Source organism: Branchiostoma lanceolatum, chromosome 15 (genome assembly GCF_035083965.1).
Source record: "Branchiostoma lanceolatum isolate klBraLanc5 chromosome 15, klBraLanc5.hap2, whole genome shotgun sequence".
Classification (NCBI taxonomy): Eukaryota; Metazoa; Chordata; class Leptocardii; order Amphioxiformes; family Branchiostomatidae; genus Branchiostoma; species Branchiostoma lanceolatum.
Genome location: NC_089736.1, coordinates 10,259,329 through 10,282,188, shown reverse-complemented (window position 1 = coordinate 10,282,188; position 22,860 = coordinate 10,259,329). Strand labels below are relative to the sequence as shown.

The 22,860-nt window shown below is 43.0% G+C and overlaps 4 protein-coding genes and 1 long non-coding RNA gene across 5 annotated transcripts in view; 3 read left to right on the top strand and 2 right to left on the bottom strand.

Annotated features, from left to right (window-relative positions):
- The window catches only part of LOC136420836 (uncharacterized), a 50,983-nt gene extending 50,144 nt beyond the window's left edge, over nucleotides 1–839 (bottom strand). The window contains exon 1 of the long non-coding RNA XR_010753326.1: nucleotides 535–839. This is a non-coding gene — a long non-coding RNA (uncharacterized lncRNA). The remainder of the gene's footprint in view (nucleotides 1–534) is intronic.
- Nucleotides 840–2,682: 1,843 nt separating this feature from the next.
- LOC136421110 (beta-2 adrenergic receptor-like) lies at nucleotides 2,683–4,986 on the bottom strand. The gene is made up of 3 exons (XM_066408260.1): nucleotides 4,471–4,986; nucleotides 3,497–3,977; nucleotides 2,683–3,056 (listed from the first exon to the last, which is right to left on the bottom strand). The coding sequence occupies exons 1-3, from the start codon at nucleotides 4,726–4,728 to the stop codon at nucleotides 2,683–2,685; spliced, it is 1,113 nt and encodes a 370-aa protein (XP_066264357.1). The 5' UTR covers nucleotides 4,729–4,986.
- Nucleotides 4,987–5,398: 412 nt separating this feature from the next.
- On the top strand, nucleotides 5,399–8,392 carry LOC136420833 (putative defense protein 3). The gene is made up of 4 exons (XM_066407946.1): nucleotides 5,399–5,616; nucleotides 6,650–6,869; nucleotides 7,237–7,301; nucleotides 7,608–8,392. The coding sequence occupies exons 1-4, from the start codon at nucleotides 5,400–5,402 to the stop codon at nucleotides 7,691–7,693; spliced, it is 588 nt and encodes a 195-aa protein (XP_066264043.1). The 5' UTR covers nucleotide 5,399; the 3' UTR covers nucleotides 7,694–8,392.
- A 462-nt stretch (nucleotides 8,393–8,854) lies between these two features.
- On the top strand, nucleotides 8,855–12,997 carry LOC136420834 (putative defense protein 3). Its single transcript, XM_066407947.1, has 4 exons — nucleotides 8,855–9,126; nucleotides 11,672–11,891; nucleotides 12,051–12,115; nucleotides 12,351–12,997. The coding sequence occupies exons 1-4, from the start codon at nucleotides 8,916–8,918 to the stop codon at nucleotides 12,431–12,433; spliced, it is 579 nt and encodes a 192-aa protein (XP_066264044.1). The 5' UTR covers nucleotides 8,855–8,915; the 3' UTR covers nucleotides 12,434–12,997.
- Nucleotides 12,998–17,985: 4,988 nt separating this feature from the next.
- On the top strand, nucleotides 17,986–22,383 carry LOC136449272 (uncharacterized). Its single transcript, XM_066449237.1, has 4 exons — nucleotides 17,986–18,364; nucleotides 20,885–20,966; nucleotides 21,441–21,522; nucleotides 21,702–22,383. Exons 1-4 carry the CDS (start codon nucleotides 18,163–18,165, stop codon nucleotides 21,705–21,707), a joined length of 372 nt encoding a protein of 123 aa, XP_066305334.1. The 5' UTR covers nucleotides 17,986–18,162; the 3' UTR covers nucleotides 21,708–22,383.
- Nucleotides 22,384–22,860: the final 477 nt, after the last annotated feature.

Here is a 22,860-nt window from a genome sequence, read left to right as displayed (position 1 = left end):
TTGCTAGTATATCTAACGTTATCATTATTAAAATCTATTATGCTCCCTGGTTGTCACTCTCCACGAATTCGAAAGGTTGGCCTGTGGAAGATTGTAACCTTCTTATCATGTGCCCCGATTTCTTTTCGCCGGTGGAAAGAAATAGGGGCATATGATAAGAAGGTCACAATCTTCCCCACCAACCTCTGCTTGGAGAGTATCCTACTCGCACGCATGCGCTCTATGACAATCTGAGCATCTGTCCTACCAATGTTCAAGGAATTCTATGTTTTGTAGTTTTAGTCCGCGATGAAAAACCTCTTGTCTCAGCGTACACTGACACAATGACGTCTTCCAAGGACATTCTGACACGTCTGGAGTTGGGTAGGTAAACCAACAGAACCCGGTTTGTTATTTGTTCACAATGTAACAAAGTTTTCAGCCCCCCTCCCCACCACCATATCAAGGTCACTGGGTAGTCGATCAATCAATAACAAACAAAATGTCTAGAAATGCGGTGATACCTACCATGTTTGGAGTAGATAATGTACTTACAAGGATTGACAGTGTATGTTGAGGCCTTCATCGGCGCCAAATTGTGTCAGAAGTATCGTTTTTGTGACACAATTTGACGCCGGTGGAGGTAAATGCTGCGACGATATCTCGTAAGCCTGCAACCACACCCAACCAATGAAAATCCGCCCTGATGATGACGTCATAATTTTTCCCGCCAAAAGCCGACTGGGTCAGATATTGAGGGAAACTCGTGTGATTTCTCGTTTTCCGACCAAATATATACGTCATTATGAGACGTTATTTGGTCAAAATATTCACATGAAACCAGGACGGAAACGTAACAATATGTTTACGTCAGTTTTGGTTCATAGTTGGTCAAAAAATCGCCATATCCGAACATCTTTTAGTGTATGCTGTTGCCGTATAGTATTAAACTGAGTATATTAATGTCCACGAGCGATCACTTTTTTGTTTACATCTGAGGTATTTAACAACTGGTAGGCAAAATGACGTAAGCATGTTAGAATACTATTTGATATTTGAATTAGCAGATCAGATCATTAATTAACATGCAGATTATCTTTTGCGTTCTACCTGATTTTTGCCTACTTCTGCGTCATCGTGACGTCATCGCGATCGCTAGCGTTCCTTTCTTTGTTTGTTTGGCGAAGTCGATTCGATTTTATCTTATGATATTTTAAGATGACCTTAATATATGAAAGATAAGAGGTGATCGCGGTATGAGCTGTAAATCATAAGCGGCATTAATTCTCATAATCTGCCTGAAAAGTCCAATTCTAATCTTCTCAGTTCTATCATCTTGTCTAACACCACCAAGCAGCGGATTTCAACTCTGTAAGATTTTGTCTGCACGCATCTACGATGCTATATTTGTTTGGCCTTGCTTTTGCGCAAGTTGTTTGGCCTTGCTTTTGCCCAAGTTATCGCTATGATATTGAGATAATGACAGGATTACGGCTTCATATGGCATACTTACAATATTAGTATACGGATAAGGCTGTGAGCGTCTTATCAGCAAAGGCGCTTGGCCAAACTGTACACGTGTCCAAATGTCCGGCTATGGACAAAGTTAGCCCCAGATATCTAGCAATATGTATTGACTCATCACAGTTAGCTGTATTCAGTTGTAACTGGCAAGCGTAAGTCAGGAACAGAATTATACACAGATTTAAACACGACAAATTATAGCGTATAACAATAGGTGAGAAGCTTTCAACAGGCATCCGCCATCTATTTTCAGCTCTGCAGGGTAGTCTACAGAGTCAAAGGTCAAGAACGAGATTGATTAAAGTCCACACAGTTCTGTATTTACTTTGAACGTCACATGTACACTGGTGCGCATGTTTGTGTTAGACAAAATTGTTTACACGGAGGTTTACACTTATTTCAGGCGCTAGGAATTACCTATTAGCAGGCCTGGTTACTATCAGTCTTAGTAGGACATCGCACACAAACCCCACCTTTACACAAGAGCACGCCCTCTGGTGCAAAACACCACACTACATTTAAATCTAGTTTAAAGTAACTCTATAATTCAACATTGCACCATTCGTTGTTGTGCGTAGTATGAAGCACGCAAGTCACCAAATAGACCTGTCCCTGGTGCTGAAACAACGTACATACCGTTATCTCCAAACTTTCCCAACAATATCCAAATGTTTCTGCACATGTTATCAACCCATCAATTTTCATCACTTATACTGAGCAAGGTGCAAATATTCTTGATCGTTATTTACAGGAGAATTCTCCCAAGTCGCAATTGACTAAATTTACATGTAGTTATCGAGACCTTTACATATACACAAATATATATAAATATTTCCTGCCAAAACACCTTCAAAACTGAAAAAAGGAATTGATTACATAAATATTTACAAGAGAATGGTTGACAGATTCTCCCAAGTCGCAATTTTCTACATCACAAACATATGTGGGAAACTTAAGAAGATAAACACATTAAAATAAACACAAATATTTCCTGCCAAAACACCTTCAAAACTGAAAAAAGGAATTGATGACAAAATTATTTACGGGAGAATGGTTGAAAGATTCTCCCAAGTCACAATTTTCTACATCACAAACATATATCGTAAACTTTACATATACACAAATGTTTCCTGGCAAAACTCCTTCAAAAACTGCACTGAAACTTGACGGGATCAACTCTTACTCTCCGTCGATCAGCTCGCTTATTTTCCGGACGAGCTTTCTCAGGGCCTGTCGGTAGATCTCGTGTCGGAATGCGAAAACCAGGGAGTTGGAGAACGTGGAGGTTTGGTTGATCATCCAGAAGACGTCCAGCCAGACGGAACCGCCGTTCTCCAGCGTGAGCACTCCGGAGGTGAGCATGCCCCCGATGGTGAGGATGGGGAGCCAGGTGAGGCCGTTGACGCCCACGGTGATGAGGTGAGTGTAGACGGCCTTCATGCTGACCTTCCAGGCGTCGGCTTGCTCGGGAAGCGCCGGCACCTGGTTCGCGATCTGAACACGGTGCTTCCGAGCCTCCAGAAGAACGCGGACGATGCAGAACGTGCTGATACCTGTGATATAACGCATATTAGATGTGTGTAAGTAAAGGGCTCCCTTGGATTTATGAGAAATGTACACTGGGCATGACCGTGTGTGTATGACTTAGCATGCACAAGTCTGTGTAAGACGGCGTTAGGCTGTCCAGCATCTTAAAGAATGCAGAATCTTTCATCTTTTTTTTGTCAGAAGACGTCCTGTAATGTATCAGGAACACGGTATGTTCGTGAAGACAGACTGGGAATATGGATTGAGAGAAAAGGACGTGAGTGACTAGGAATAAAATATATTTTCCATCGGTCACGACACTTGATGTCTATCTTCATATTCTCCAAGCAGAGGTTGGTGGGAAAGATCTTATCATATTTTGTTGACGGAGAAAGCGGGCCAAAAAAACGCTCTTATGATAAAAAGGTCACAATCTTTCCCACCAACCTCTGCTTGGAGAGTATACCTTCACTTTTGCCGGAGTTCCTTTCTCTACTACTCTTATACACACCGTAAAGGAAGATGTCGATGATCAGGTTGACGGAGCGTTCCGGTCCGACCACGCCGCACGGGATGATCAGGCCGGCGGAGTAAGCGAGGTTCAGCGGGGCGGCGGCCTCGGAGACGCTGTGACGGAGCACGTGGACAGCCGGAGGAAGGAAACTTATCACACCGCTCAGCACCATAGCGAGAGCGATGCGGGTTGTAGTCACGGTGTTCTCGTAGGAAAACGGGTAGACGATGTAGCGGTAGCGACAGTACCACAGGCCGGTCATGAAGCTGACTGAGAGGTTGAACCCGCCAGGGGACAGCAGCACCTGCAGCTTGCACCACCAATCTGAGGTTACCCGGCCCGACACCAGTGAGGCGACGGAGGCAGGAGCGTGCACCACGGCCAGTAGGATGTCAGCCACAGCCATGCCGCCTAGGAAGTAGTTCCCACGTTCCTGTTCACACATGAAATGGACGGGTCAGAAATTTTTGTTCCAGTTGCGATATGATTGAAAGGTTATCCAGAATTGAACATGGCGGCGTAAAAGACAGTGAAGCTTAAGTATCGAATAAAGGCACGTTGCAATAGTAAACAACGGTTAAGAGATACAGCCAAAACGTCCTTGTTGGCCAAACCCTAGGCCTAGCTTATGTCACAAAATTGTAATTTAGAAAACTGAGTTTCTAAAATGAATATGCTTCTTGCAGATGACTAAAAAAAACTAACGACAACCGCTTTGGAAATCATAAACTGTAATAGCGGGATAGCAAACAACTCTAGTAGATACGTTGATGAAGGTTAGCCATCCAGGTAATAAGATACGTCAAAAAACAGTTCCTTTCGTCAGAGGATGCTGTCTGAAACGTCTGACTATTTCAAAATGTTTATCCAGTTGCTTGAGTAACTGTTTTTGACGTAATTATAACATTAGTCGATAACTCTCCCACCTCCATATCCAAGGTGGTGCATATCGCAGCCAGTAGGCAGCCGTTTCCGAACAGCGCCCAGAATAGGATCAGCAGCCAGACGATGATGAGCAGCGGCTGGAGGGATGGGACGGCGCCGTAAATGCCACACTGGGTGCGATCGGTCCGCGTGCAACCAGCGGTCGACGGGAAACCATCCGTCGGGAGGGGAGTGGCTGCCGTCCCGAAGAACCACAGAGTGGCGTCCGTTGCCTCTGTGAAAACTTCTGTCACATTCATGGTAGTTTTCGTTTGCTACGTTTCGGCACAACTGTTTGCTGCTTTGTGTATCACAGCTGTCTAAACCACAATGGCCCGGTAAAAATATATAAATCCCACTACATAACGTTTAAGCGTCCTTAGACCTACTTCGACAGTCACGCCACCCAAGAGCGCCTCCATGCTATAATAAACTGTATTGCAAGTTGACTACCTGAAGTTGCATATTGACAAGTCTTGTTAGTTGATGTATTGGGAACACCAGACGTAAATAGTTACGGCGTGAATATGGGGTGGGGGGGGTGGGGGGTGGCTTTGAATATATCTGACGTAAACGTAGCTCCTTAGAAATATTGTTCTTTTGTTTCGTCTCACGACTATATTTCATGTATCATATAACCTCTACTTGAACCAGGGTACGTTGGTTCTTTTTCATTACGAGGGGATGAGTAGATGTCAGTGGTATATACACGTCCGAACTTCTCATCAGGCAATTAGCTTTAAATAATCAGTTAGCTCGGCCTTTTCCTACATTGAAAAATGGTGACACAAAAGGCCCCATAGGTACTAAAAAAAGGCTAATCATTAATAAACAAGAACCAATCAGCGAAGCAATCAACGTTTACGACCCAAGTGACCCTGTTTTCGAGCAAACAAGCAAAGGCGTGTCCTTACATAGTTGTTCGGTCAAAATGGCGGTCTACAAAGTTGCAAGCTGCGTTTGCGTCTTCTTTGCGTTTCTTTCGGCCTGCGAGGGGTTCGGGACGGGTGCACCTGCGGCGGCTTGCGTGACCATGCACCCCGGCCATAAGATCAACCCTACCACTGATGTTGTTCCTCAGAATTCTACCAGTCCCTACTCCATTGTGGTGGAAGGGAGCAGGTACACTCCCGGTTCTACCTTCTCAGGTAAAGTGACGATATTTGCTCTTTCAAGAACAATGTAAAAGAGAGGGGTGGGAGTATATTTCATTTTAGTTCATTTCTACCAATTTTGCGAATAGAAATAGCTATTCGTACTGCTGTGATGTTCATGGTATTTTCAACAAAAGATCGCTAGTTACGTGAATATGTCTTGTCTACTGTTACCTAAGAGAGTCAAGTGACTTTATCACAGTTTATGTAAGAGGAATATGTAACGCTTTCTACCTAATCATTTACGGTTGTTAATTGTTAGATGGCTTGAAAGGACATTAGAAGTTGTCAAAGACAAGATGTGGCCTTTAATGTGGCTATTTCGATCTCTGTTTGTAAGATTATGCAATGTCATTGTTCTTTGTCGTTATGGAAGGTAAAAGAACGTACCCCGTACCCTGGCACACGCAGGATTGTGTAAATATTGGTTTAAAGGAGAATTATGTTAGGCTCTACCAGCCTCCGCGGGTCGCTGGGAAAATGGTATAAATTGGCCAAATAGAGTCAATTGTATGAAGGGAGTCGGCTACGGAGAGAGGGTTAAATATTGCAACCTGCGAATGTAACCCTCCATGGCCAACGTCCCCTGGCAAATATTCTCCCTATAGCCGGCGTAGTTAGACTGGTAGAGGCTAGAATTATGTAACAGTATAGGAGTAACGGTCCAAAGTTCAGCCGAGACAAAGAGCGTTTTTTTTTCTACACGAAATCGTGGCTAGGTGTGCTGCTCATGTGCTGTAATAGCGTCACTGAAAATCCTAAGACAAAGAAATTATCATCGTGCAATGAGTGTGAATGCGCCGATAATACAGTTCAAATCGTACTGAAAATTAAAAACTACATGATAATCCATTTCCATAGTCCATATCCATTTGTATGCCAAGGGAAAATGGAGAGCTCTGGGTAAAGTAGGGGGAAGGCAAACAATTAGCTTGACAACATAGATAAACCGGACACTAGTAGGCACATGCTACCTTGCTATCTCTCTAAACAGCCATTTACAAACAAAATCTTCGAAACATTACAGTTCAAATCGTCGGGCCGGTGTTCCGCGGATTTCTGCTCCAGGCCCGCCGACCGGGGATGGACACGCCCGTCGGTACCTTCTCCAACGCACCGACCGACACTAAGACCACGATGTGCACCGCTGCTGACAGTAGCATGACTCACGCCAACACCAACGTCAAACAGAACATCACCCTGACTTGGAACGCTCCTTCGGCAGGCGTCGGCAACGTACAGTTTGTGTAAGGCGCCTTACTACTCGACTTCTGCTTGGAGATATAGCTTTATGTATAAGTAAAGCGTTTATGACATAAGAACATAACGTCTTTTGTTTATATTCAAGATCAATAGTAGCATTATTTTGTTCGGACACGCATACCCGTATACTGCACACGTCTGCTGTTATTGAAAAATGATTAAAAAAATGATAAATTCTTCCGACGATTTCTACCGTTTAAGTTCATTGTCTCTTTGTGACGTCACAGAAAACATGGCGACTGGAATGCATAAATGCTTTCTCAGTACAATATCAAATGTCTTGTTTTCCAGTATCAAAACATGAAAAGTAATGGTTCTATTGCTTATTCAAATCTATCATTTCTGTTTCAGCGCCACCGTCGCCGAGATGAAAATGACTTATTGGATGAATGTAATGTCAGCAGAAGTGGCAGAAGGTAGGTTGTTTTGATTGTTACGTCATAAAGTTCAAAATGTGACAGAAAATAACCTTAAATATAGCAAGCCTGTATTTGATGATCATAATAGATGGACACAAGGTCAAACATCTAGTCATTCATTCATGTACATTTTAAAACATTTTTTCAGGAATTATTCAATAAGAAGGGGTCGAGTAATTGTCAAACGTAATATGAATCACATAAAAAACACCTGTTGGAGCGATAGTCTGCACTTTAAATACGAATCGACAGGTGTCGCTGAAGAACGGCTACTTACTCAATGTTTGTATTTGTATGTTTCAGGTCCAGCCAGTAGAGCCAGCTTCGCCAAGCCGACTTTCTACCTCATCATGGGTCTCTGTATTCTGCAAGCATTCTTCCTGAAGTGAACCACGTGATCGCCTTGTCACTTATATAAGGAGGTTCACGATTCTAAGTACGCATGCGCAAGGTCCCTGAAACGTTTACCATTGTTATGCAAACCGATATATGCATCCAGCCATGTGCAAAGCATGGTTGAGACAATACCTGTCTACAAGTCAGGGGCCTTCACCTTTGACCTTGCTCTTGCGTACTTAGAATCGTGAACCTTCCTATTTGTGTTTTTTGGTCATAACCTGATTCGAATGTTCGTGTACTTGTCTTCATAGTGCGTTTCTATGTGATCTAGCAGTAGCCATGCTGTTTGAGGTACTTACGTCACAGTAATTGCACGTGTAGATTCTAGTCTACCTGACAACTTCCAGATGTAACTAGACAATATGGCGGACAAGACTCACGTCATAGCCGTTAAGGTAACGAATCATATTAGGTCAATACGACAAAAATCGTTATGGAACCATTCATATAGGGGACGTAATAAAGATGGGTTGCGCACAATCTAGAATTAGAATAAAAGAGAGTTATCATTTTATGGCAAGTTACAGAAACGACATTTTATTATTTTTTTCTACTATTGTCACTTAATTCTAGCATTTGTATACCTGCAGTACCGTTCGCTTCGAGTGGGGGCGCTGTATGGAGTACCAGCACTGTAATTAAAAATAAATAAGTAATGAATTTGATAAAAACTGACATACGGATCGTTATCATCCTGTGTGCTCTTTTGATATATTAAACTGGTCTACATAAGTTGCCAACCAGCAAGACATGCATGTATCTAACATGTTTTACATGCATGTTTGTATTTTTCGCATGTACCCCGAAATGCACCGAGAAATGCTACCTTTTTAAACAGCACTTGTAACTTTGGACAATACTTTAAGTCCAGTAAACAACAACGTACTGTAATTCTTGTTTCTTTCATCACCGTGAAAACAACCTGTTGTTATTATCTATGACTCCTTCACACATCCGTTCTGTAAATCACCTGCCGCCACCATGAAGTTAAAGTTCAGTGAAACTGTCTAATAGTATTCTCCTTACACCGTGAAATTTTGCTACCGTGAAGATAAAGTGAAATACAGTATATTAGGGTTGCTAGTAGATCTCAAATCACCTGTCAAACAGGTCTAACAACAACAACAGTCGTCAGACCACGTGACTCGTTCATAATTTACGCCCTTACACAGGACACAAGGTGTGTCAGTTAGAACTTCAGAACGACAGGAAATGGCGGCACGCAAACTCGTCCTCGCTTTGAGCGTTATCGTCGCGTTTTTCTCGGGCTGCGATGGCTTCGGGAGCGGAGCGCCCGCCGGTGCTTGTGTCACCATGCGCCCGGGACACATGAACGCCGGCTCCCCGGTGGACCCTCAGAACTCCACCAGCCCTTACTCTATTGTGGTGGGAGACAAGTATACACCGGGGAGGAATCTGTCAGGTGGGTGATATTATAACATGGCTACTTCAAAGGTGGTAGGAAGTTCAATTAAGTTTTAATTAGGAATAAGGAAAGATCACAAGGACCACCTGTATTGATCGCTTTGTGATTGTAAATGTGTACATTAACTAGTCTCTACCAGACTAACTACGCCGGCTATAGGGAGAATATTTGCAAGGGTTTCATTTGCAGGCTCCTACGCGGGCGAAAGGTGATCTTCAACCATGGACTGACCCTACTGGTTAATTATTCCGTTTTCTGTCGAATTCTACGATCCTTTCAAGGGCCTGGTGGAGGCTATACATTAACCAGGGGTGCCTAAGTATACATACGAATTTTACGGAATTCACACGGGCTTTATAGAATACACACGAATTCTACGGAATTCAGACGAACCACGGCATCCCTGTTTACTGCTATACAAAGCTAGAACAACACACGCACGCACACAGACAGACCTATACAGGGGCATGCTAGTGTACATAATGAATGCCAATTGAAAGGCGTAGTGAGTTTACCATTGTGTCGGGTAATTTGTCAGTTTAGATTACTTTCTGTTTCACTGAAGCCTTTTATTACAAAACTTTGAATTTCAATGTAAAAATGGGAAGAGTTCAGACTCTATCCGTAGAGTTTAGAGGGCCGTATCACAGTTTTGCTAATGTATAGATCTACTGTCGGATGTTCCCACGTAAACCGGCGATTCGGTCGATATAAAGCCGTTTCGTGGCATTTGCGTAGTCTCTACCAGACTACTACATGACTAAAATAATAAGCTGGTTGCTAGGGGAGTTTGGCCAACATAGATTTTCATTGCCTATGCGCTTTAGAGGGGGAAATGTTAACCTTCCCGAGAACTGACTCTACTGGCCAAAATATTCCATTTTTTGCCAAATCCCACGGTCCGCACCCCAGTAGGAAGCCTGGAGGCAAATATTTTCACCGTCGGCGCTGGGAGTCAAGTACTGTGTCGGGAAACTGTCTAGATCCAAGGCACCTCATGCCTTTTTATCAGTTCTCTTACCTAGACTCTACCATACGGTGGAATTGTGTTTATATCGGATCTTTGGCCGGATTGCGCTTCGATGAAATTCGGAACATTTATGTACCCCCAAGGGAATCGTGAACCTTGCTGTACAGCCCTTTTCATATGCAAATAAATGCATGGTGGCATAGCAATACCCAAGGACATTATATGTCCTTGCAATACCACAGCATGACTTGCAGATATCAAACAGGTAAAATCCGGTACACACCTGTTTTAAAAGGGCAGGAAATGAAAATATAGTTTGCGCAAGCGTAGTATGGATAATGGGGGGGGGGTGCTTAATGGTCCATTTCACGGATCCTTTCTGAGTAAAAAATGGAGAGCTCTGAGTAAAGAAAGGGACAAGACAAGTCATTGCCTCTACAACATAGACGAACCGGACACAGCTCTCACACGCAGCCCTGGCATACTAGTATTTTCGCCGTCGGCGCTGGGAGTCAAGAACACTTTAGAACCCTTTATGGGAACACAACTGTGACTGTGTCGGGAAACTGTCTAGATCCAAGGCACATACTTTTTATCAGTTCTCTACCATACTTAATAAACTATGGAATTGTGTTTATCGGATCTTTTGCCGGATTACGCCTCAAAGAAACTCGGAACATTTGTGTACCCCCAAGGGAATCGTAACCTTGCTGTACAGTGCTTTTCATATGCAGATCAATACATGGGTTTGGTGGCATGGCAATACCACAGCATGACTTGCAGATATCAAACAGGTAAAATCCGGTACACACCTGTTTTTCAAACGGCAGGAAATGAAAATGTAGTTTGCGCAAGCGTAGTATGGATAATGGGGAGGGGGGTTGCTTATGGTCCATTTCACGGATCCATTCGCATGCTGGGTAAAAAATGGAGAGCTCTGAGTAAAGTAAGGGACAAGACAAGTCATTGCCTCTACAACATAGACGAACCGGACACAGTGCTCACACGCAGCCCTGGCATACTAGTATTTTCGCCGTCGGCGCTGGGAGTCAAGAACACTTTAGAACCCTTTATGGGAACACAACTGCGACTGTGTCGGGAAACTGTCTAGATCCAAGGCACATACTTTTTATCAATTCTCTACCATCTTTTGCCGGATTACGCCTCAAAGAAACTCGGAACATTTGTGTACCCACAAGGGAGTCGTCAACCTTGCTACAAAGCCCTTTTCATATGCAGATCAATGCAGGGGTTTGGTGGCATGGCAACACCACAGCATGACTTGCAGATATCAAACAGTTAAAATCCGGTACACACCTGTTTTTCAAACGGCAGGAAATGAAAACGTAGTTAGCGCAAGCGTAGTATGGATAATGGGAGGGGGCTTGCTTAATAGTCCATTTCACGGATCCTTTCTGGGTAAAAAATGGAGAGCTCTGGGTAAAGTAAGGGACAAGACAAATCATTGCCTCTACAACATAGACGAACCGGACACAGCACTCACTCACACACCGCTCTGGCATATATTTGAAAAGTCTTTGTTTCAAATCTTTGTAAATTGTAACGTTACAGTTCAGATCGTCGGGCCGGTGTTCCGCGGATTCCTGCTCCAGGCCCGCCGACCCGGGATGACCACGCCCATCGGTACCTTCTCCAACGCCCCGGCCAACACCAAGACCACACAGTGCACGACTGCTGACAGCAGCATGACTCACGCCAACACCAACGAGAAACAAAACATCACCCTGACTTGGAACGCTCCGTCGACTGGCGTGGGAAATGTGCAGTTCATGTAAGCTCTTCAGATATGCCCCATTATGCAAATTATGTCGTGCAAATTCAGTATGCAAATTTTTTATGCAAAGTTGTTATGCAAATTCATTATGCAGATTACGGTTCTCAGGTATCAGTCACTGACGAAGTTCTGATGACGTTGTTTATGTTTGAATAGGGCGACTGTTGCAGAGCAGAAAGTGACGTACTGGATGAATATTCAGTCAAGCCAAGTCATGCAAGGTAAACTTGACTTGTTTTGATGCTGTAAGTTTTAAAAAGCGGGTGGACAATATTCTCATGATCACATTTAGTGCTTCGAAGTTATCAGTTTCCAACAGTTCTTATGGGACAAATCCGTTCCATTGCCAAGAACAAAAAGGATTCAATTGCATAACATTTCTATGAATTTTAATGAAAACATACCAGCCATAACGGAATCAGCTCAAAATTTTGTTTGAATTTTGCCTTTTTTCAGCAAGCAGCGCCATCTTTGCCAAGCCAGCCTACTACGTCATCATACTTTGCCTCCTCCAATCAGCGTACGCCGTGATGAATTAGATCACGTGACCACAGCATTCTGGCAGTGACGTCAACACAAAGAATACAAAATCCATCAAAAGAATTGCGACTTTCTTTTTCTCTGTTTGTCTATCCTGCGAATATCTTTTAAGCTCTTGTAGAGTTTTAGTTCGCATTTCCAAACTTAGAGTGACCCTTAACTAATGTCGAATATCTTTGATAATGTTGAATCCTTTCAATATAAAGTTACGTTTCGTGGAAAAAATTATGACCTAAGATAAACTTGTCAACGAAAACTTCGGGAGTAAAAAGTTGTAGCAATCTATGTAAATCTAAGATAAAAGCTTTTTTCGATCCAAGCAATATGCAAAAAGAGCCTATACAATCCTCTAAACAATCTTTACGATTTTCGTCAAAGTAAACACTTCCTCGCATCCTGTCATTGTCGTTTTCACGTACTTCGCAAGATGGAGCTGCAAACAGGGGCTTCGTTTTGTGTGGGTGAAGTGAGCGCCTCATTCCTGTGTTCAGCTTTGGTATAGAATGCACATCGCATTTCTTTGATTGATTGATGGTGGAAATAAAATAAAGAGTGAAAATCTACTTTTGTTTTAATGATTCCAGCATAGCACATCACATGTCAAGTTTACAGATGTTTAATCTCCAAGCAGATGCAAGATGGTGCAGGTATAAACCAAACCGCACCCCACATCTGCTTGGAGATTAGAATTGGAAGCCATTACGTCAGCGTCGCCAGACAACATTGACAGCATCAAAACGAGGAAATATGTTGGTCAACATCTGTCTCCAATTACAGTTCACTGCTGTATCTGCCGGTATCATTGGTTAATGTTGGGAATAGATAAGGTTTGCACTGAGTTACATACAAAATTTGGCGAACGATAAAAGACAGAAAACTGTCAACATTTTCTTGATGAATTGAGGGCGTTAATTTCCTGCGTTTTTTGGTAGTTTGGGGGAAGTTGGGGGTAGAGCGTGGGAAAAATATAGTGGGAATTTTAAGGCAAAGAAAGAGCAAGAAAAAGGGGCATATTCATGTTGAAAGAAGCCGACCACCCACAATTATATTTTTGGGGTTTAAACGAAGTATGCGCAAGGAGGTTTAAAATGGATGTCCTATTCAAACCTCTTTGATATGTCTAAATCTTCAAGCATATATGATAAGGGTTGTTTGTTTGTATTTGTTTGTTTGTATTGAATACTAGGAAACCCGCCACATGGTTTGACACGCCAAGTTTGTATTGAATAGTACAGGATGCAAAGACGTATGGATTTATTTGATCCACTCACACCGGGAAGGACCCCTACGATTTTCTATGAGGTTCTTTTACGTGTTCAAGGTGTGGCTATCATTAAACGCGGGACCGCCACTCTACTTTTAACGTCCTATCCGCGGGACGTCCCTAACCGACGCTAGGTACTCATTATCACCTGAGTGAAGTGAATAAATTCCTATGCAGTGCATTTCCATGTCAGGATTCGAACCCAGGACCTCTGGGTTCTCGCCACCGCGAAATGACACCGCCGCCACGACGACGCCACGATTGTTTTAGAAGATGTTCTGAATGCCGGGCCTCTCTTACAGCCACCTAGGGGGAGGAAAGTTAGAAAAAACGCAAATTGATGCACAAACGCGTGTCAAACAAGCCGGACCTTACATCTGCTTGGAGATTAGGCAATGTCGGAACCGACGGCCTGTTTTCTGCGTGCCGAACATGTGCTCGGTGCCGCACGAGGTCGGCTCTCGCCGGCCCCTCGGATCGCCACATGTGGGGAAAATACGGGGATCAACTTTCACATCACGCCACATCACCCTACTTCGTAATTATAGATCTCCAGAGCTGAAAAACAACTTGTTGACCCGCAGAGAAGATTTCATGAACAAGCATTTTTACCGTTTAAGCCCCCATTCCAGGGCGTTGGCGCTGCAACCTCACTGCGACCTAAATTGGATTATTTTAAACCCTTGACTCAAAATAAAGTATGACTGATAAGAGAGTTAGTTAAAGTCCTCCCCGCACCGTGAGATGGTGCATAAGGCGGTGCCCATCTCCGTTTCGGCAGCCCTGGGCCACACAACTTTGTGCAAGTCACTACAGCAGGGGGCTAGTCTTCTGGTAGTGGTGTGTGTTTAACTACCACACTCTTTCCCAAATGTGTGCTAAGCAGAGAAAGCAGTATGTACCATTTTTAAAGTCTTTGGTACGACTCGGCCGGGGTTCGAACTCACAACCTACCGTATGCAAGGCGAACACTCTACCCACTAGGTCATTGGGGTCTGCCTTTTACCGTAATGCCCTTTTTACACCGGAATGCCCCGGATCCGCGGAATGCCCATAAAGGAGGGTGAATTCTACCGGAATACACTATGCTTTGATGAGTAAACATCACAGGTTGCCGCAGTGTATTTTGGCATGAAATTATATATTTAGGGCCAGGAAACGAGAAATCAATAGAAATTAGCGATCGGCGATAGTTCCCCAGTCAGCAATAGAAAACAAACATGGCGACTGGCGGGGCGCCGACGCCGATAGCCATCACTAATCTCTAGTGATTTCTCGTTCCCTGGGCCATAGATATATCATTTCATGCCAAGATACAGCAACCTGTGATGTTTACTCATCATAGTATAGTGTATTCCGGTAGAATTCACCCTCCTTTGTGAGCATTCCGGGGCATTCCGGTGTTAAAAGGGCATTCCGGGGCATTCCGGTAAAAAGGCAGACCGGGTCATTGCACCGGCACTGATAAGAGAACTAAACACAAAAAGCGCAAAAAGGTTCGTTTTTATCTTTGAAATTCGTTGTGCGTTCTGTCAAATCGGTCGGTCGTAGGGCGGTCGCAGCGAGGTCCCCCCCCCCCCAGTGAACTGGGGGTAGGGCACGGTCACATTAGTAGTAGGTCGTCGTAAGATTTTGATGTCGTAGGTTTCAAGGTCAAGCGGGCTGTGGCCCCGAGCCAACCGCCTACAAGGATCTAAGACCGCCTTTTTGGTAGCAAGTATTTTGTGCAACACATGTATGCCCTAAGTTTCTGAATGCACGATAATCGTACGAATGCAACCGTACCCTTACCAAAACGACCGACGTCGAAAACACACAAAAATGCTACTGACTGTCCTTCAATTCAAACCATTTAAAACGCAGAATACGTTCTTTCATTTCTATTACTAAAGCTTTATTGTGCTTCATTTTGTACACGTGTATCTACGCCAATCCTGGCTAACAATTGCAGTGTCATGCTCTAAATTGACAACTATTGTTTAACGAGAAAAAAAGATAAGGTTTATCTTTAAGATAAGTTTTGTCAAGTACTCGACTGTGCTTATCAGATATAACTGATTTTGCGACCTACTAAGAAATACAAGGGATAAGGAAAACGTTTTTCATCCTTGACAGCTTGTTGCTCAGTTGCCAAAATCTGTTGTTTCAAAACAATCAAATCTCTGAATCGGTTAAAAAAGATACATCCACAAATGAGTTGTTTACAGGATAGTCATTGATATCAACCTTGCACTATGCAACACAATGAAACACACTACAAAACGATCGTTTTAGACTATGCTAAACGATGATAAAATAACCTGGTAATTTCAGTGTATACTACTGTATAATCTTAATATATCAAAAATCACCGTGGTCTTTAAATGTTTCAAGATGTTTTAGATATGTTCGAACAGTTGTGACACAAAAATGCAATCTCATCTAACAGTTGGCACATTATAAAACATGGCATTTTGTGCCGTCATAGAATACTAGTAGTGTGACTGAAATCTAATGAGGATACCCCTACTGTACTCTGTGGTCGCCTCAGGCTAGTTGGGCAGCCCTGGCTGTGTGTCCAAAACAGCCAAAACCAATAAATAAAATAAAATACGATAGCTCCGCAGCTTTCGTACATGTACCACCATCGCGTGTTACTACTGTTAGACATGTGCCAACTACTTCCAGAATGCCGAAGATTCCACAACCCGAGCCACAATCATCACTTCTGCCCCCCTACCATCAAATCGGCGGCATTTTTGCGGTATCTAGGCGAAGGTGACAAATATAGAGCACCGAGTTGTTGCCTGGCCCACAAACCGCGGGAAAACATGTCCGTTAATCAGGGTTGATGTAAGCCAGGGAAACCGACTGACACACGCACGGGGAGGATGGCATGCAGGAAGGGTCGACTGGAGCAGTGTGCGGGGGTCGATTTACTTCTTACAGACGCCCTCTAACTATATCGTAAGTGGAATAGCCCTTAGGGGAGAGAGATGGAGAGAGAGAGGGAGAGAGACGGAGAGAAAGAGGGGGAGACAGAGAGAAAGAGGGGTGGAGAGAGAGGGAGAGGGGAGAGAGGGGGAGAGAGAGGGAGAGAGACGGAGAGAAAGAGAGAGAGGGAGACAGAGAGAAAGAGGGGTGGAGAGAGAGGGGGAGGGGAGAGAGGGGGAGAGAGAGAGGGAGGGAAAGAGAGGGGGCAGAGTGACTGAGGGAGAGAGGGAGAGTGAGGGGGAGAGAAAAGGAGATAGGAAGGAGGAGAGAAGGGAGAGTTAATAGATGGAGAGGGCATAGTCAAATCACGTAACCAATAGCTTTGGCTGGTTGACATAAGTGCTCATACTATAGTGGGAATTTTGCACAGTCTTTAATGAATTTTTTTCCTGTCTTTCAAATTATCAGTGTTTGATTTTACGCCAAAATGTCTAAAAATACCAATTTCCACGTCCGGAAACGCACACCCACCCCTTTATCTTAAACAACTGTCGTCTGCAAAATTCACGACTACAATTGAAGAGGTCGTGGCGAGTACGCGAGGAACATGACTCAACAGATCAAAGAATAGACTACAAAAGTAACCGTCAGTAACGGTGCTTTTGTAGAAACCACATGGTATGCTAGACACATGTAACTCGCTCCTTAAAGTTGTATAGGCTGAGTTCAAGGGCAAGAAAGCGTGAGAAAGCCGAGGTTACAGAATTTCAAACTATCGCTTGAAGAACTGATCATGAGCCTTTTATTTTCACTTTCAGTGTATTCACAGAATTAGGTAAATATCCCAAATTGTAATGATTTGATAAGAAAAGAAATTGAAAAACAGAAACCTTGAAATGATATTGAAATGTGTTGAGTAGAAAATGTGCAATATACATCAACTTCTATATTTTCTATCAATGGTGTGATAATCACTAAATCAGTTGTATAAATAATGTATTCCGTGTTGTGCAACCACATGAAAGTGTGTGGTCGCAGACTGGAAGGTACATTGGAGTTGCTCGGATCTATTTCGCAATAGCCGCATTACGAAACACTATTTCTTGTGCAACAAAAGCCTCTCAGCGTTTCCACATGTTATATATCAGCACCAAGTATTCCTACCATCTAAAGATAAGATTTTATTACCACGCTATAAAAGAATACGCTATAAATCATTTATCACACCCCCATCTGTTAAATGGGATTGCCCAGAGATGCTGCAATCCCGTCGCCACACCCCCTCACGCGGCTCTGTGATTGGCTGGCGGTCGGGAGTGATGGGGGTGTGGCCTGGGCGGCCCTCCTATCCGCACGCGTGGGCAACATGCAAGTCAGCACGTTTCGTCCCCGCGCCTCGTATAAATAACCTTGTTTGTGACGATTTCAACATCCAGAAGGGAAGAAGCTGTCGTCCGTATCTAGTTCATCTTGATTTCTGTCTTTCTTCCTTCCTTCTATAACGGAAAGGTGACTAGATCTAGTTTACAAAAACCGAAACTTAAAAAGCACATGATGGGGAAATACGTCGACGAGACTTGCTATAAATGCGGCCGGAGTTTGCAGACGACTTCAAATCATTCCACGTCAGTCTTCAGAAGATCGAACAACTCTCCCAGTCGCAGAACAGCCCACGCGCCGACTATGAAGACTCTACTTGTGGTGGTGATCTGTGTCCTGCTGTTGGCTGGTCAAAGCCTGGCATGTGGCAAGGGTAAGTACAACCGTTGAACGTGCTTGGGGTAGCCCTCTAGTGGTGTGTAAACGTACATAATTTTAGGGGACGTGTTAACGTTATATAACGGCTGTATTTCGTAAGGGAACTTTTTTGTGTCTAGTCTTCAGAATGGACCCCTCTTTGAGTAACTTGCTCCTAAAAGTGTGTCATACCATATAGAGACTATATTTCCATGTAGTTTTCAGTATTTGGGTCATATTTTCACTGCCCGATGTAGTTTCAAGACAGAAAGTTTAATCTAGGCAGCAACAATGGAAAGACAGCCATGAAAAGCCGATGGATTGAGTCCATCTTGATTTACTTCCTTTTAAACGTGTACTAGTATAGAACATGTATCATGAAAATCATCATGTTCAAGTCGTATGAGAAATGAGCACAGCATGGTCACAGCTGACTGGATCCGGTTTGAACCAGACAGTCGAATCTGAGGTTGCGCAATCACTATCACTGCTCACTGTGAGCTGCTATCACTCTAAACGTGTCGAGTCGTTTGATAGCCGTTTTCTCAACATTTCGTCTTTTTCAAAGATCTCTGAGCCTTTAATATATTATAGGAAGGCAACTTGTACCCTAAAACTTTTTGAAACCACCCCACTACAGTTAGAGGCATCCTGGTACATTTATGAAATATTATAGTAATTTTTTATGCTTTGCAAATGTAGTTTTCGATGCAAGACATCTTTGTCTGTAAAATATTCTTACATGTAATAACACAAACAAGGATACTAGACATACGTTTAGCTTGCTATGAACTTATTAATTGTAAATCGAATATATCTTTGAAAATCTTTTATATCGTTATTTCTGGTCATTCGTAAGTTTAACAGTGTCAAAAACACGCATACCAATCGTCACATCTGAAAATGGCCTCGTCTGAAGGTTCTATCCTTTGCTGCCTTGTCTATATCCGCTTTTTGTGGCCTCGTACCAAGGTTGCTGAGGATTTGACTAGACACTTAGTGGTATTCAAGTGGGAGGCAGACGTAAAAAAACCCCGGCCACTACTACTCCACTCGACCGAAACCTCTGCTTGGAGAATAGTATTCAAAGGAAATAGTAAAGACTGCACCGACAAGCAACAACAACAAAAAAGATACATGCACATTCATAAACATCACTATTTCATATTCAATAGGATTATGTTATGAAAAATCAAGTGCAAACTTAACATCCACTTGGAGAAAAAAAGACAGCAATTTTTCTCAATTAGGAGTATTTTCTAATTTTCTATTGTTCTAAATAAGAATAATTTCTTCTCATGGCCGTCGACCTCGTTTGAAGCATTGCGTCAAGTTCAGCAATATGTCAATGTCATCACCATTTTCAAGGTCAAGCCCTTGTTGACAGGACATTCTCCGTGGTCCAACACAAGCTAACGATCACAGTCGGCCCCCAACTGTCAGTAAACCGAACTAGCGGGTACCATAACTCTTCTAATAACACAATGTAAATCCACTTGCTTTAGGAATCTCTTTTAACTTTCAATTTCTAGCATTAAGAGGCCACAGGCCGCTAACACCAAGATCTCAAACATAAGCGATGGGGAGTATTTGCGAAGAATTGCGACGGCGAAAACAAGTTGCTCCGATAACAACCGAGGGAAAACAGCTGACGAGTGCTTTCGATGTAAAGACGGTCGGAATTTGGACCACGCTGGCTGCGTATTAGAGCCCTGTGGCCACTATAATGAAAGCGAAGCCCGGGCCCATGCAAGCACCCATGCTTTGTTCACGTGGCCAGAACGATATTAACCTCGTCACTAGTCCCTCTCGGGGCTACAGACTGGGTTTCCTCGGCACTGCAAGCTTCTTTTACCGCCTGGCCAACTAAGCCACCCCGGTGATTTTTGCCTGCTTCAATTCAATTAACAGCCCTCAAGGTTCTTACCAGGGGACTGAGGTAAAATTTTATCGGGGGCATGTTGGTCCTGGTGCCGACGAGATGGTCTGTGTAGGCCCTGCAACAGTCTGGATTCAGCTGTGCCAGCCCCATTCACTTTCTATTGGCAAGTGAAAGTGAAACGACGTTAGATAAATGTATTCTCCGGACTCACGCGTGTCTGAGGCCTGTTACCACTTAGTCGTCACATTCCTAAATCATGATGGACAGCTAGGAGTATTCCCGGAACGCGCGAGAGGGACAGAGAGAGAGAGGGACAGAGAGAGAGAGGGACAGAGAGAGAGAGGGAGAGAGAGAGAGGGAGGGGGTAGAGATAGAGAGGGATAGTGATATAGATAGAGATGGAGAGAGAGGGAGAGGGAGAGAGACATGAATGAGACTTTTCTGCAAAATAAAAAAGCATGCAAGACGTCAACATGTTGTCATAATCATCTACATACCGTCTACATACCACCCCCCCCTTCGTTCTTTTGTCCCTCACCCTTTCCTTCCGAAGTTCCTCCTCTGTTCCCATCTCTCCCTCTCTTCGTCCCCTGCCCCCCCCCCCCCCCCTCCCTACCGATCCACAGTGACGTGATGCAATATTGTTTACCACAGGCATCGAGCTCGGACCGAAGGCGCAATGTGAAAAGCGGCGGGAATGCGAGATGGCCCGAGTCTGCCGAGACTTCCAAGGACAGTAAGTATTATGTTACCCACAGTAACACTAGCCCCAGATACGGCGCACCATACGTTTCTGAGAGTAACACTAGCCCCAGATACGGCACATCGTACATACTATGTACCTAAGTTATCAAGTTGGTATGTCGTAAACAAGATGTAGGTGCTGAATAAGCTTTGGATCATATTACGTACAATAACTAAAACTAGAATTATCTTTTTGTGTTACTTATTATTAGACCAGGCACATACATATGATTTATATGATTATTTTGTGGCCTAGTCTCCTAACGATTTATTCGTCAAATTCAACATAAAAGTCTTGTAAAGGCCATTTTGAATTTGCCAAATGTACACGGTACAAGGCAACGACTGAATTACTACATCGTTTCTTTATTTCTAGCTGTACGAATTTGTTCATTTTATTTTGTTTATTTGTTTGTTTGTTTGTTTGTTTGTTTACTCACCTGTGTTTACCTTATTTTGTGCACAGTGAGGAGTGTGCCTGGAAACCTGTCTGCAAAGTCAGGCTGTCCTGCAAGGGGGCGCCAAGACCACCGATTCCCTTTTCCAACGTAAGTTCCCTTGCAAACTTTCAAATATCAATAGTACATATGCTATGTACAATGTACTGTAGATATCAACTTGATAACGAACGTTGTAATAGAATATGCATATGCATCTTGAATTCATTTATACAATGAAATTATCTTCCCAGACTTATGTTGTTTTGTTTCTTCTTTGGTTTCCACAGAAGTAGAGAGCGGTTGGCCAGGTCTGGTCTGCTATGCCTGCAGGTCATTACCAAGGCTCTAGAGGGCGCGCGTATCTCTCGCCTGGATGACGTCATTATCAAGAAGAGCCTGTATTTTGTACAATATGTACTTACAAAGAGGCCGATTTTGTGGCCATGGTTTGTGTTAAAACTAACAATGTGTTATATCTTTGCTATAAGTGTAATGATAGACTGCGCTTGCGCAGGATTATGCTAATTACTCCTCCAAGAGGAAAGCTTTAGCATGACGTCATCATGTTTATCTATGGATCGTCATAACCAGATGAAATACAAAATGATTTTGAGAGTCTTGGAAAATCATTATAAAAAAATAACATTCCTCGCTTTAGAAACGAACATGTTTCCATCGATACGCGTAGATTTATCATCCGTATCATGCATCATTTGTGACTAACAATATTTTGTGCTATGTTTATTTCTATATTATATATAGAGTAAAGTTTCTTGTAAAGGTATTAACAAATACGTTGTGCAATATAGGTTTTAACACCTTTTTAGTCATGAAAATATTGAAGCTTGTCGGGTTATCAAGTGGACATATGTATTTGAGAATGGAAACAGGAATGTTGACAGGAAAATGACAGATACGGATAAATATCTGTGAGTAGTTTTGTCATGGAAATACAGACTTCTCCTATCTCATCCATCGTTGTTTGTGTTTTAATGTTCCAAACTACGTGCACTTTTCATTTAACATAGGGAATTACAGGTTTGCGTAGCAAAACCTTTGTTGGATCCAATGGCATGTGGGGTGGCCGCCATCTTGAATTGTGACGTCACAGGGTCGCCATACCATTTTACTGGGAGGGGTGTTTTTTTGTGTCGCTAGCGTTCTCTCTATTTTTAACAAATCGGCACACAACTATCACATATTCAACTCAATTAAAATGAAAAATTCAATACCAATTCATATTTATAAAAAGACCCCATAATCGCTAAACTAACATAGCAAACCTGAAGTATATGTAGCACAAATACTTAACTCTACTTCTCTTAAATTCAGGAGATAATACAGTAGCAATGATTACAACGACAGCAGTACATTCAAGTTCAAACATTTATTTAAGATAGTATAAACTCTGTCTACTAAACCCCAAGATTACATTTTGCAGTATTT